Source organism: Myotis myotis, unplaced genomic scaffold (genome assembly GCF_014108235.1).
Source record: "Myotis myotis isolate mMyoMyo1 unplaced genomic scaffold, mMyoMyo1.p scaffold_m19_p_2, whole genome shotgun sequence".
Classification (NCBI taxonomy): Eukaryota; Metazoa; Chordata; class Mammalia; order Chiroptera; family Vespertilionidae; genus Myotis; species Myotis myotis.
The window spans coordinates 31,466,075-31,480,598 of NW_023416324.1; the positions used below are offsets into that span (position 1 = coordinate 31,466,075).

The 14,524-nt window shown below is 55.0% G+C and overlaps 1 protein-coding gene across 1 annotated transcript in view; it reads right to left on the reverse strand.

Annotated features, from left to right (window-relative positions):
* Positions 1-308: 308 nt before the first annotated feature.
* The window catches only part of TRABD2B (TraB domain containing 2B), a 198,313-nt gene continuing 184,097 nt past the window's right edge, over positions 309-14,524 (reverse strand). The window contains exon 7 of the mRNA XM_036351374.1: positions 309-5,741. Coding sequence (XP_036207267.1) covers positions 5,513-5,741 — 229 coding nt within the window. The 3' untranslated portion in view covers positions 309-5,512. The remainder of the gene's footprint in view (positions 5,742-14,524) is intronic.

The following is a 14,524-nucleotide window of genomic DNA, read 5'->3' on the forward strand; positions in this document are numbered from 1 at the left end:
CATCAGTAGGTCTTGGAGAGTGAGGGAGAGAAAGGGAGGCCCCGAGGGTGAACCTCAGGTTTGAGGTCTGTGGGCAGCTCATTTTTGCTGGAGAGGCTAGCTGGACCCCCTTGGCATGAGGCCTCTTGAGCCATTGGACCGCTGCCCAAACCACCCTCCCAGAACCGGCCTGAGTTCAGCATGGAAAATGGGCCCATCCCACTCCCTCCAGGCTGCTGCCTCAGGCCTTGGCCCTCCCAACAAAGGCAATTTCCCCCAATGTTCTCTGGCAGGAGGAGGGATCCGTCAGCACACAGAGACACATCCTGCTGAATTCATAATGTCTTTTATTAATATATTATGCTACAAAAATATTTTTGGCAAAATAACATTAATAGCATCTTTCTTTGTCTTCTATTATATTCTTAAAGAACTCTTCATAATTCACAGAGGTGCAGGGGAGAGGTGATCGAAAGAACAGCATCACGGATACTTTCAAATACATTAAGGTCTGAAGCGTGTGTCACACAGTGCGAGTCCGGTGGGGACCTTCTGCGATCCCTCTGAGGCCCAGGGCTGGGGCTCTGGCTGCCTCTGTTTTGGGCTAGACTCTCCCTTGGCCAAGAGCTAGGCCCTGCCACCCCAGCTATGGGGACCCAAGATGCCTAAAAGCCCCACCGGAAACTCCTTAGACTGAGGCCCCATTCAAAGCGCACTTTCCCCCTCGTGGGACTCATGATGGAGCGACCCTTTGAAGCTACTCTGCCACCTCTCCTTCCCGCTGCGCTCCCAAGCCCATAGCGGACTGCGGGTCCTGGGAGGAGAGCCCAGCATTGATCCTGGGGAGGAGTGGCGTCTGGCCTTCTTGGAGCCCCAAGATTGCACACAGCATCTGCCCACCCCTCCAGAATACCCCAGGCAGGAAACAAGGTCTCTGTTCGACAGATGAGGAAATGGATGCTCAGAGAGGGGCAGGGACTTGCCCAAGGTCACCAGCAAAGTGAGGACTCTCCAGAGTATCTCCGGGAAGGAAGTGCCACAGTCAGAGAAAGGGTGGGGGAAGCTGATGCTCCTGGGCCAGGGCCAGGTGAGGCTCAGTGGGCTCTCATGACCCCGTCCTTCCCTCCCCAAGGGTGGGGGCAGGGAGACAATCAGCTCCGGGCTGGAGCCAGGGTCCTGGGTTCCAGTCCAGCCCTCCCCCATGGCCCAGAAGTCCCCCTGCCCCAGGGCAGCTGGCCGAGCCTGCCAATTCCGTCAGGCTGGCTGGGCTCTTGGAGAACTGTGGTGCGCGGCTGGACTGATTCCTGAACCTTATTGGTTTAGACAGCCAGCCGGGTGATTTTTCTGGCTGCTGAGATGAAGTTTTGGAAAATTCACAATGTTCAAAGAACCTGAGCATAACAGAGCCAGGAGGGACTCTCGATGTCATCTGCCTCAGTCCCTGGCCAAGACTTTAAATCTCTGCCATATCTCTCCAGCCAGGGTGCCTACAGCCCCTGCTCACACACCTCTCCTGACAGAGACTCACCTGCAGGGGCACCTGTCCATTCTCACACAATTTTGGCTTTGTAGAAACTATTCCACTAGCAAAGCTAACATCGGCCTCTCTCCTTCTTTCCTTCCTTCATTTCTTTCTCTCTCCTTCCCTTTCTGCACAGCTGTTGAGTGCCATCTTTGTGTCAGATGAAGATACAGATATGAGTTCACATGACTCTTGCCACCGTGGAGCCCACAATCCAATAAGAGAGCACACGTGCAATTAGACAGTCTCAGCACAAAGGAATCACGGGGGGCTTCTTGGAGGAGGTGTCATCTGAGTTGATCCTCAAAAAATGAGCAGTTAGAGTAAGAGAAGGGAGTTCCCAGGCCTAGCAAGCAGCATGTGTGAAACGTCCTATCTATCCTAGAAATGACAAATATGGTTCAGTCTGGTCAGGCACAGAGTGGGAAAGATGAGAGATGCAGCTGGCAAGGTCAGCAGGACCAGATCATGGAGAGTCTAGAATGCCAGGTTGAGGATTTGGTTCTTATCCCACGGCCATGGAAACACTATCGCCAGCTCCAGTTCTGTTCTCTGCACACAAACTATCAAAGCTGCCATTCCCAGGCAGAATGTCTCTTATCCTTCACGGTGTTTATCATAAGCTTTCCTGTGGTGGGGGACCTTTCCTTGGGATCTGTTGTCAATGGCACCAGACTGAAGGCTGGGCAGGTAGGACAGAACCCTGAGCCTCTAGGTTTTCCCAAGTCTGGCTGAGACCAAGAAATAGAAGATGGAGCATTCGACTAATGGTCTTTCAGAGCAAAGGTGACCTTGCTGGTAAGTACAGGTGTCCGTGCTGCCTGGACACCAGATCTTTGAATCTCAGAGGTGGAGGGGCCCTCGATGGCCTTGTGCAGCTCCTGGCAGCCTGGCTCATGCACCTTCAGTCCAGGCCTACATCTGGCTGTGGGGTGGCACCCAGCCTGGAAGAAGGCTAGAAGCATGGCTATGCTGACCAGTCCCAGAAAACTCCGGGGTCATTCAGTCAGGTTTCCTGAGAGCAAGGGGATCTGGGCCCCCACTAACTTGTTGCCTAACCTTAGGCAGGTCACGTAACCTGCTGGGTCTCAGCCCGTCCATCTTCTCTGCCTGCCTCAAGGCCAATGTGAAAGCCCTAAGAAGTGTACGCGAGGCTCGCAGAACAACGGGGACATTTTATGAGGCTGAGCACATAGCACATGCTGGGAAAAATGTCAGCAGTGGTGGGTAGATCATTTCCAAGTGTGTGATTGGCTGCCGATGGAATGAAGGCTCTCCGGCCCAGAATGAGAGAATTCACGCACCCCAGCCATTCAATTTCCATAAATGTGCCTCAGGCCTTCTGGGATATAAACAGCAAGCTCAGTTCACTTCAGACCCTGGCCAGTGGGTGGTCCTCAGAGATCAGCGCGCTTCGGCTGCAGATGTCTGACCCACGCTGGCTCTGTCCGGGCGGCACACGTCCACCTAACCAGTTAGCACATCCATCTTCCTTTAAACGCTTGAGTGCTTATCTGAGGGAGAGCTTGGAATCCCCCAAAACTGCACCAAGGAGGGGTCTGGGGAAGACTAGGGCTGAATCTGCCTGGTTAGGGGACTGGATAGGATAACCTTGAAGTTCCTTTAGGAGCCCAGGACTGTGCTGCGTGTCCCTCTCAATGCTGAGTTCCTCTAGGTCGGGAAGGTGGCAAGATTCGGGCCCGACATGGAGACTGGCACTGCGTGTGCTTGATAATCACACACTGCATTAATTTACCTCTGGCCCCATGCCTGGCACAGATCTGGGCACGCGGTCAGGTGCCTGGACTGTTTACCCAAATGCTTCATCTTTAATTAACCTCAAGTTCCATCTCAATACATCGCATGCCACACTCTGCCCCGAGCAGAGGGAAATCTGGCCTGTGTGTTTCTAATTCCTTTACACTTATCTCATCCAAATAGTGCTCCGCACGAAGTGTTTGATGTCCCCCAGGCCTCTGAGCCTGCTTTATAACTCAGCTAAGCCCCTTCCCGCTCAGAAATAGGAAGTCACATTTCTGCCAAGGATAAACCCTGGCTGGGGTCAAGTTCAGTTTACAGCATGATGCCCATGGGGCTGGCTGGACCCTCTGAAGTGGAGCTCAGGGCTCCTGCCAGGTCTCAGGCTCAAACACATCCATCCAGGGCTGAGCGGAAAAGAATTCAGAGGCCTGCCAAGATGCCGGTGGGACCTCTGACCATCCAATGAGCTGCCCTGGACTCTACTACTTCAGAAGGGAGACAGCTGCCCTGCGGGGACTGGGGTGAGTCAGTCACTACCAGGACTGCCAGGGAAAGGCCTGGTGCAGTGACGCTGGAGAGCACTGGTCTGGGATTCAGCAAATACCCAGCTGTGCAGTTTTTGGGGAATGCCCCCTCCCCGGCCTGATTACTACTCTTACAGTTATAGGTCAGATGAGGGGTTCTTTCTGCTCTCCGGTGCCAGGGCCCTGTAACTGATGAGCTGCCAGCCCTATGAGGGTCTAGGACTGGAAGGCAGCCAGACAGGGTCTTCTGCCTGTTCGGCCACCGCCTGGGGGCAGAGGATCTAGGTCTGTCTCTCTGAGTCGTAGTGGCCTGACTGTCCCCATTTGACTGGCTGCCTGTCTCCCCACGCTTCCCACAGCTGTCCCCCATTCCCTAGCCTCTGATTTGGCAGGAAAACCTCTCATTGGCTTCAGAATAAGACAAGTCTGGGCCCGGGACATGTGGCACACACAAAGAGCCCTTTGGCAAGAGTGACCAACATGAGTAACTGGGGCCAAACAGGCTCTTTGGCCAAGTAAGAAGCTTGTGCTGGCCCTTGGAGCTTCCCTGTGTAGAGACAACGTGGCAGAATCTGATCCAGGAGATAAGCATCACTTTTCCATCTCATTACTTTGGGGCCATGTCCTGGCTGGGTGACCTTGAGCAAGTCCCTTGACCTCTTTTGGGGGCTCAGTTTCCTCATCTGTGAAATGGGGATAGTTGTATCTCATAGAACTGGTGTGAGGATCAGTGATAAAAGTGAGTGTGCAAAGTGCCTGCCACATGGTAGGCTTTGGACAAATGGTGGCTCTCGTTACAATTAGTATTACCATGTGACTCCCAGAGCCCCTGTTCCTGAAACTGCCCTCTGTGCCGACTCCTGCCCTGCGGCAGCTCATTCCATTTGGCTGTGACTTCAGTAGCATCTCCTGTAACCCACGCTGGATTAATGCTATCAGAGCAGAGAGGTCTGGATTCACATACCGATCTCCCACTTGCTGAATGACCTTGGGCAACCAGTTTCCTCTCTTAGTTTCACCATCAGGCGCATGGGCCTGGGAAACCACCTCCCTCAGCACCAACCTTCTTCCTCTACCCAGGGCCTTGGCCAGAACACTTACCAAGAGCTCCGCAGGCCCGTTCACAGACACCCAGGGTTTACAAAATAGCAGCATTCTCTTTCCGAAAGTGTCTTCCAAGCCCCAGATGCATCCACGGGAGGGAAGGACCATCAGCGTTCACATCTCTGGCTCCCAAATCCAGCTTCACAAAAGCTAAGCTTGTCTGCCTGCCCCTCCCTCTGAGGTCCCCTCGGTGGGAGAAGCCAGACCCAGACACGGGAGGCTTCCGTGGTCCAGGAGCCGGCAGTGCACAGCCACGGTCCGCATGAGGTCACAGATGTCCTGACAGCCTGGCTTCCCCGCCTGGGTTGGCGCTGGGGCTCATTAAGGGGTTACTGATATAGGCCACATAAAAATAGTTTTATCAGTGGAATAAATACACTTTTCTTTTTTAATATGGACACATATTTTACAAAGGAGCCCCATAGCACTATGGGAAATTAAGATCCTTCTACAAAAAAGAAGATGTAACTCGGGTAACAATAAAGCTCTAGGGTTCTAACGGATCCCGACTGGACCGCCCGTGAGGTGTCAGGCACCCCTGGGAGGAGGGTGGCAGGGGCAGAGGGGTGCGGCCACAGACCCTCCTACGGTTTCTCTGGCTTCTCTGCCCTGGCAGCCGAGGTCAGGAGGGCCCGAGGGTGTGCAGCAGGAAGGGGGCTGCAAAGCTGGCAGCGACGACGGCCGGGAGGAGGCCCAGGGCCGGCTGTGAGTGGGCGGGCACTGAGCCGCTGGCAGACCCCGGCTCTTCCTGCGGCCGGAGCTGGTTGGAGAGCTGGAAGAGGGGCCTGGCGGTCCCGGAGCTGGAGCTGTGCGTGGGCTGGAGGGGCAGCGGGGGTGGCGAGGCGGTGGTGCTGGAAGGAGAAGACACATGGAACTCTGAGTGACCGCTCAGCAGCCTCGTCCCGGGCTGTGGCCCTGAGGTTCAGATCTGACTTCATAAAATGAAGGAGAAAACAGGGGGCTCAGACAGGGACAGTGAGCAGCCAGAGCCACACAGCAGGCTGGCCGAGCTCCTGAGGCTGCACTCACCCTCCTGCGCCAGGCTCCGGGGGGTGGGGGAGTCGGTGGGCTGGGCACTGGGAGCCACAGGGCTTGTGTGACCACTCAAGAGAACTGAGTCCCAGGCAGAGGGAATCAAAGTGCTATGGAGAATTAAAGTGTAATGAAAGTGTCTCTGGGGTCATAGTGGGGCCATCAGCCTCCACACCTGTGTATACAGATGCCCCGCCCTCCTATTGCCCTCCCACAAAACACACAAACCACCCCTCCCCCACCCCCTTATCCCAGCAGCCATTTATTGAGAGTATCTATGGTCCTCGTAACAAACCTGCACAGTGGCTCGCATCACCCCCTTCACCAAATGAGAAAACTGAGGCTCATGGGGCTATGCGGTGACCAGGTCACTGGGGAAGGGGAGGCAGCACCTCCACGGGGCAGGAGCCCTGGGGTCAGCATAGTCACAGGGGGTTTTAGTGAAAGGCGCAGTCCTTCGTGAACTTATAAAAACAGAATCCTGTTTTGGAGGTAATGGTTAAGGATCGTGGCTCGAGAAAGCATAGGTGAAAGAGAGGAAGGGAGAGAGACAGGGAGACAGAGTGAGGCAGAGAGAAAAGGAGATTAAGGACAGAAGGAACTGGTGCCATTGGGGAGTGAAGGGTAGGATGGGGGCCAGGCGGAGTGCAGGGCCACATCACAGTTCAAGTCCTAGAAAGAGATAGAAAATTATTCATAGAGGGACAGGGACTGGGGAAGGGAGGGGACATAGGAGGAGGAGGCTCAGGGATAAAGGAAAGGGCTGCCCTAGAAGCTATGGGCACACTCGCCCTGTGGACCCTGGGCTGGGGGAGGCAGATGGACATGCAGGCAGAGGATCCAACAAGCCCCAAAGAGCAGAGGGGCAAGGATGTGAGGGAACACCCAGGGGCAGTGGGGACACAGGCCTCCTTGAAAAGGAGACTCTGCAGTCACCCATGAAAGCAGCAAGTCCAGCCTGCACACGGCCGAGGGGGCTCCCAGCAGAATGGAGAGGCCCATGCCAGCTCTGTGTGAAGCACTTAGCATATAGCTTCTCATGGCAACCCCACGAGGCAGGTACAACTATTATCCCATTTTCCTTATGAAGAAACTAAGGCACAAAGTGGTTAAGTAACTTGCTCTAGGACGCAGGGCAGGGGGCACACAGGATGTGTGGGGTGGGCAGGAAGCTTGCCCCTCTCTGAGAGGCAGGGATGGGGCTCTTTCTCTGTGGGTAGCCTCCTCCATAGGAGACACTGCTCCACTTTCTCACCCTCCCTCCCAGACAGGCTGCTCACTCCCGGGGTCTCCTGGAAGTCCCCCACCCCACCCTGGCCAGAGTTTCCATGTGCTGGGTACAAGGTCCCAACAGTTAGCCATAGTCACCTGGATGAGATCTGTGAACGTCGCTGCCACAGCCCTGCCCCACAGCCCTGCGGCTGGATGCCTCTGACACAGCCTGGCTCAGCCTCAGCCTGGGGCTGGTGGGCGGGGCAGCCTGGGGTCACCAAGCACAGCCCTGCCCCCTACATTGGCTGGGATCTCTACTCTGGGAATGGGGTCTAGACTTTTGCTCAAAGCAAAGTCTTTACTCTCGGCCCGGTCCCTCCCTTTCTACTCTGCCATTGGCCACGCTCCGACCTCAACGACCAGGTCCTCGCAGGAGGTTCTTCTCAGGAGAGGAGGGAGCACACTCTCACCATGCACAGGGGGCAGAGGGACGTGCTCCTGGAACAGGAGGGAGGGGGCAGACCATGCGCTTTGAGTGCCCCTTATAACTCACAACATCTGGCCTGCTGTGCCCCCCATCCCATGCCCCAGGCCATCCGAGAGTGGTCATGGTCTGGGGCCAGCTGGCCTCACCTCCCAGCACACACCAAGCCTCTCCAGTCACATCTAATGGTCTGTGGCCAGTTTCCTACTCCCCTTCGAATGCAGACTCCATGTCCCCTCGCCTAGGAGCCTCTTCGTCCTGCACCTCAATGCCCCCGGGAGCATTCAGGCTCCTGTAAAATCTTGTACATTTCTCACTGATCACATTATGTCACGGGCACCGACTGGGCACGCAAGGTTTGAATGGGTTTCTGTAAAGAGCTTTGAATGATGCCAGGCACATGGTGCTACATGGTGTTGGCTATTTTTGTCATCATTATTAATATGCTTGCATGCGTCTCCCCTACTAATAACATCCTCCAGCCCTAACCGGTTTGGCTCAGTGGATAGAGTGTCGGCCTGCGGACTCAAGGGTCCCAGGTTCGATTCCGGCCAAGGGCATGTACCTTGGTTGCAGGCACATCCCCAGTAGGGCGAGTGCAGGAGGCAGCTGGTCGATGTTTCTAACTCTCTATCCCTCTCCCTTCCTCTCTGTAAAAAAATCAGTAAAATATATATTTAAAAAAAAAAAACATCCTCCATTCACAGAGCACTTCCCATGTGCTGGTAGACACTGTGCTGGATGCTGGGCGTGTGCCTCTGTTATCACCCCCATTTCCAAGATGCGGAAACTGAGCCGGAAGTAGGTTAGGACACAGATGTGTCCTGGGAAGTCTGCTGTCCAGCCTGACCCGGCCTGGGTGCCGATCTCACTGTGTAGATGAGCAAGTGTGCGAAGGGAGGGCCCAGGGGTGAAGCGTGCTGCTTCCTGCTGAGACCTCGAAAACCCATGCCCAACATGGTCACTGCCTCAACCCCTTCCCTCCCTTTCTTTTCTAAGAAAAAGACCCCCATCCCTGCATACAACACAAAAGGCCACAAAAGTTCCTCCCAGACTGAGCAGCAGGAAGGTGAGGAGGGCTGGCCTCAGGAGAGGGGCCTAGGGTGCCATGTGGGGTGCTGGAGTGGCGGTGAGGGCCCAGGCTGGCCACAGCAGCTCCACAGGCCATAGAAGGAAGACCCAGCAGGAGTTATGAAAACTGTCTCACAAAATGCCCAAAGGCATTTGCTTTTACACTTTGAAAACCAAAGATGCTACCACCCCTCTTCCCGCTTGGAGCCGGAGTGGAGTGGGGTTTATTGCTTGGAAGGAGTCCCAGGGAAAGGGGGGGAGGCGGCAGGCTGGGGCAGAAAGCCCCTCCAAATGCCCCACCTCCCTTGCTCACAAAGCTTATTCCCCCAGTCCAGATCCCCCCCACCCCCCCACCCCGACCCATGCTGGGAAAAGTGTCTCATGGCAAAGTGGCCGCAAAGCCAAACCAAACACTCTGAGTGTTCCCAGGCTCCGCAGACGGCTGGCACCGAGGGGCCCAGTCTGCTCTGAGCCGGCGGGGCTCTGGAGCGGGGAAGGGCCCTCTGCCTGAGGGGAAGGCAGAAGCCCCGATATAGCCTGCCCTATGTTCCTGCTTGCCGCGTGACTCGGGGCAAGTCGAGTCCTCCAGGCCTCAGTTTCCCCAGGTGTACAATGAAGGAGCAGGGGCGACCCCTTGGACTTTCAAGTGTTTTCTAGCAGTAGAAGCCAGAAGGGAGAAGCCCAAAGTATAAAGCACAGTGTCAGCTGTCTGTCCCCCAAGGCCCCTTCCTAGGGCTTCCTGGAGCAGGCGGCCAATCTTGGCATCAGAGGGTCGCCAACAACCATCCAGGCTGGGCTCTGGGAATCTTGGGGCCGTGGCTTTCTTGCCAACACAAGGGGCTGCTGGGATGTGTCCTGGGTGGCTTCTGAGCAGGCTCTAAGTAGATAAAGGGAGATGGAGCCTGGGACAGTGGAGCCTGGTGCCAGGAAGCCCTGGTGTCCGGGGACCCTGATGCTAGGGGACCCTAATGCTGGGGGGCCTGGTGCCAGGTGGCCCTGATGCTAGAAGGCCGTGATGCTGGGGGTGGAGGTCTCAGTGCGATCCTGCTGGAGGAGACCTCACTGTGGTTCCAGCCCGGGCCTGGCCTCTCTGGGCCAAGCGCGCTAGACACAGGCAGAGACGTAAGTGACTATAAAACTCCTAGGAGAAAACCTGGGCAGTAAACTCTCTGACCTTTCTCATAGTCATATTTTTTTCTGACATATCTCCTCAGGCAAGGGAAACAAAAGAAAGAACAAACAAATGGGACTACATCAAACTAAAAAGGTTTTACACAGCAAAGGAAACAATAAAATGAAAAGCAACCCACTGAATGGGAGAATATATTTGCCAATGATACATCTGATAAGAGGTTAATATCTAAAATTTATAAAGAACTTACATAACTCGACACCAAAAAAATTAAACAATCCAATTAAAAAATGGGCAAAGGACCTAATAGACACTTCTCCAAAGAGAACATGCAGATGGCCAATAGATATATGAAAAGATGCTCAATGTCACCAATGGTCAGAGAAATAAAAATGAAAACCACATGATAGATCACCTTACACCTGTCAGAATGGCTATCATCAATAAGTCAACAAACAACAAGTGCTGGTGAGGATGTGAGAAAACAGAACTCTTGTGCACTGTTGGTGGGAATGCAGACTGGTGCAGCCACTATGAAAAACAGTATGGAGGTTCCTTAAAATATTAAAAATAGAACCACCTTATGATCCAGCAATTCCAATTCTGGATATTTGAAGAAATCCAAAACACTAGTTCTAAAATCAGGCACCCCGGTGTTCATTGCAGCATTATTTACAATAGCCAAGATGTGGAAGCAACCCAAGCGGATAAAGAAGAGGTAGCACATATATAAAATGGAATATTACTCGGCTGTAAAAAGGAACGCAGTTTTACCATTTACAACAACATGGATGGACCTAGAGGGTATTGCGATAAGTGAATAAGTCAGGCGGAGAAAGACAAATACCATCTGATTTCACTGATATGTGGAAGCTAAAGAACAAAATAAATGAACAAACAAAACAGAAACAGACTCATAGATACAGAGAACGAACGGAAGGGTGCCAGATGGGAGGTGGGCTGGGTGAAAAAGGTGAAGGGATTAAGAAGTACTAATTGGTAGTTACAGACTAGTCAAGGGGGTGCAGAGTACAGCCTAGGGAATATAGTCAATAATATTGTAATAACTATGTATGGTGCCAGGTGGGTACTGGAATTATTGAGGGATCACTTTGTAAATTACATAATTGTCTAACCACTATGTGGCACACCTGAAACTAATATGAAGTAACATTGAATGTCAACTGTAATTGAAAAGTTAAAGAAAAATGTTGGGTTTGCCTGCGGCTCAGCATCCTGGCATCTCAGGTCCACGGCAGCCTCCACCCCTTTGGCCATGTGGTTTTCGGTAGGAAGTCCCTTCACCTCCCCTCAGACTCCAGGGTCACCTCTGACCCTCAGAGCCCTGACCCTCCAGCCCTCAGTGACCGATTCCCTTCACAGGCAGCACAGGCGGATGGACTGTGGCTTTTGGGCTCTTTCAGTTGCAACATAGTGGGGAGTTGTCCCTGCCCAGCCATGGCCTGAGCCTCTTCCTAGTCTGGTCCCACCAGCACTTCACACAGGGCTGGGCATCCGTATGAGGCCAATGAAGGGTGGAGGGCAGATACTGTGCAGCGCCAGCCCAGTGGCTCATTTAAGGCTGTGAGTCTTCGAGGTGCTGAAGGCCTGTGAGCAGCTCCTGCTGTGAGGGGGCAACTTAGACCAGACACTGAGAGTCAAAGGCTCACCGCTGGCCACCAACACTGGAGACACTGGTACCACTTTACAAGCACCATTTCGTTGACTCTCTAAGCCTCAAAGCAAGTATGAGGTGCAGGGTTTAGAATCCTGTTCTACCTGAATTTGTGCTTTTCCTCACTGAGGGAGCTGCTTCCCATTTCTCAGGGGCATCTTCTACCTCTAATCAGCCAGGTTCCTGGCCTCCAGCCGACCACCCTGCCCAGGGAGAGGGCCGGGCTGTGCTGGGAGAAAGCGAAGCTGGAGGGTTTCAGGCAGGAAGGGCTGGCCAGCAGGAGGGGCACAGAGCCCGCCCGGAGCCCAGGGGCTGGAGCTCTGGTCCTCAGTTCAAACTTCAGGGGAAGCTGAGGGCCAGAAGGCAATGACCCCTATCCTGCACCCCCTGCCTCTACATGGTGGCACCCACAATGCTCTGTGTCCATCACATACTGATGCCCTCCTCTTGCTTCAGGTCATGCCCAGCTCTTGTAGCACCTGCCCCCTTATGACTGTCCTTCAAATCCTGGTGGCCCAGCACCCTGGTCCTTGTTCATGCAAACCTCCATCCCCCCTGCCCCCCACCCCCTACACACACACACCCTGTGAATTCAGAGAACCACAGAGCTGGCATGGCCTTCAAAGACCAGTGAAGGCCCTAACAGCACAGAAGGAGAAACTGCCACAGGTCCTAGCCCATTGGGCGGTGCTCTGCTCAAGGCCAGCATGGGACGGCCTGCCCTGCTGCCCTGCCCGGCTCTCAGATGTGGAGCCCTCTGCCGCCCGTGTGCAGCCATCTGCGGACACAGGCCCGGCCCTTTCCGCGGGTCCCCATAAATCATCCTGCCACGGGCTGCTGCTTCTCTAAACTTCCTCCCGTGTGTTTACATCTCGGGTAATGAGGGGCAGGAGGAGGCCAGCCTGCTCCAGGTGGTATCCTGCCCAGCCGCTTGCAGCCCCTACCCTGGCTCTCGCCCTCCTCTCCCTCAACACACCCTCAGCGAGGCCTCCAGGGACCCACAGAGTCCAACCCAGATCTGGCCCCCCGGGGCTCCCAGCCTAGAAACATAATCCAGAAATTGCAGTCTGTGCGACTACTTGAGGACTGGACACCCACAGGCGCTGCAGGAAAGCAGGGGAGGGGGCAGCAGGGGAAGCTGGGGCAGGAAGGGAGACTTCGGTGAGGATGGGGAGACGCTCCCCAGGTGAGGGTGGCAGGGGCGTCTTCATGGTGGGTGAATGACTGTGACCCTTAGCATTAGACAGACTGGCGTGTGGGTTCTGACCCCACACCTGACTGGCTGGGTGGTCTTGGGCACGTTACCTGACATCGCTGAGCCTCAGTTTTCTTATTCGTCAAAGAAGGGCTCCTGATAGGACTGAGGGACATGGTGAATGTAAGTGCCTGGCACAGAGCAGGAGCTCACAAATGTCCACGGGCACCCACCCCAGCTGAGAGAGAGGCGAGTACAAAGGCGGGGCTGGGGTCTTGGCACAGTCTATTGAGAGGCAACCCAAAGCCTGGCAAGGACAGGACCTTCTATCCCTTGGGAGGAGGGGCAGTGGGTAAGCAGGAAAGGGATGACAGGCACTGCATCTGGGCAGAATTGTAGGAAGTTAACCTGGTGGTGGGAGCTACAAGGGATCTGAGGCTGAGGAGCAGCGATGTGCTAGGACCAGGAGGCCTGTTAGGATCCTGCTGCAGGATCCCTGGTGGAAGGTGAGCTGGAGAGAGGGGACAGAGAGGAGGGGATGGAGAGGAGGGGTGGAGCAGAGAGTGTGGATGGGAAGGGGTAGAGTGGAGAGGTGAAGAGGAGGGGGTGGAGGGGAGGGAATAAGAAAGGAGGGAATAGAAAGGAGGGGATGAGGAGGAGGGGATGGGAGGAGGTGATGGGGAGAAGGGGATGGGGAGGAGGGGGTGGAGGGGAGCGGATGGGGAGGAGGGGGTGGGGAGGAGCGGATGGAAAGAAAGGAGAGGATGGGAGGAGCGGATGGAAAGGAGGGGATGGGAGGAGGGGATAGGGAGGAGGGGATGACAGGAGAGGATGGGGAGAAGGGGATGGGAGGAGGGGATGAGAGGAGGGGATAGGGAGGAGGGGATGACAGGAGAGGATGAGGAGAAGGGGATGGCTCTAGTGGGATTTAGGGGGGAGAAAATGAGAAAACTGAATGGAATTAAAGCCCCAAAGAAAATAATTCGGTTAGAAGGTCTATAAATGGGCCCTAGTCTCCCCAGAGAGCTCTCCTCAGCCCCCTCTTGGAGAACTGGGGAACCTGAAGAGGACTGAGACCAGAGAGCCACAGAAGCTGTGCCTGCCCCAGGCCGCCCTGGAGCCCAGGCCTGCTCCCTAAGAAGCAGGGAAACTTTCAACAAACAGGCTGCCTGTCGGCGGAAACCTCTTTCTCCAACCCAACCAGATGGGAGAAAGTTACCCAACCGTAGTTTCCCTGTTGCCTTCCCGGTCCCTCTTTCCAAAGAAAAGCTGTTTTCTTCTCCTGAAACCAGGCTCTGTGTTTCAGAGCTACGTGTTGTGAAAAGGAAACTGTTTTGGAGTCATTTGCCCAAATTTACCTTTCAGACATGGTTAGGGGCTGGGAGTCTCATGCTGGAGCTGACCGCCCAGCCTCCTGTCACCTCGTGGGCTGGACCTGCCACTAGCCGGGGCTCCTGGTCACTGGGCAGGTTGATCAGGGCTGAGGGACCCCCTGGATCAAAGCACTTTAGGGGCTGCCGGGCCTCCCGGGCAGCAGCCTGTGGCCCTGCCCAGGCTGCAGAAGCAGCTCAGCAACCCCATGCCCTCGCTCCAGGTCTGAAGGGGGTGGCCGTGCAGGGCCCATGCTGGGCACGTGAGCCGAATGGGTGGCAGCCAATACAGCTGCAGCAGCGCCTCTGCCCAGGCAGGCCGGGCTGGCGAGGGCTCTGCAGAGTACATTTCCCAGGAACCCAAGTCAGGCGCTTGAAGCCAACGCACAGCCGAGGGAACAATGGACTCGACTCTTGTTTGCTGGAAGTCTCTTCAAGATCGTGCACACCCCGCACTTTAAGA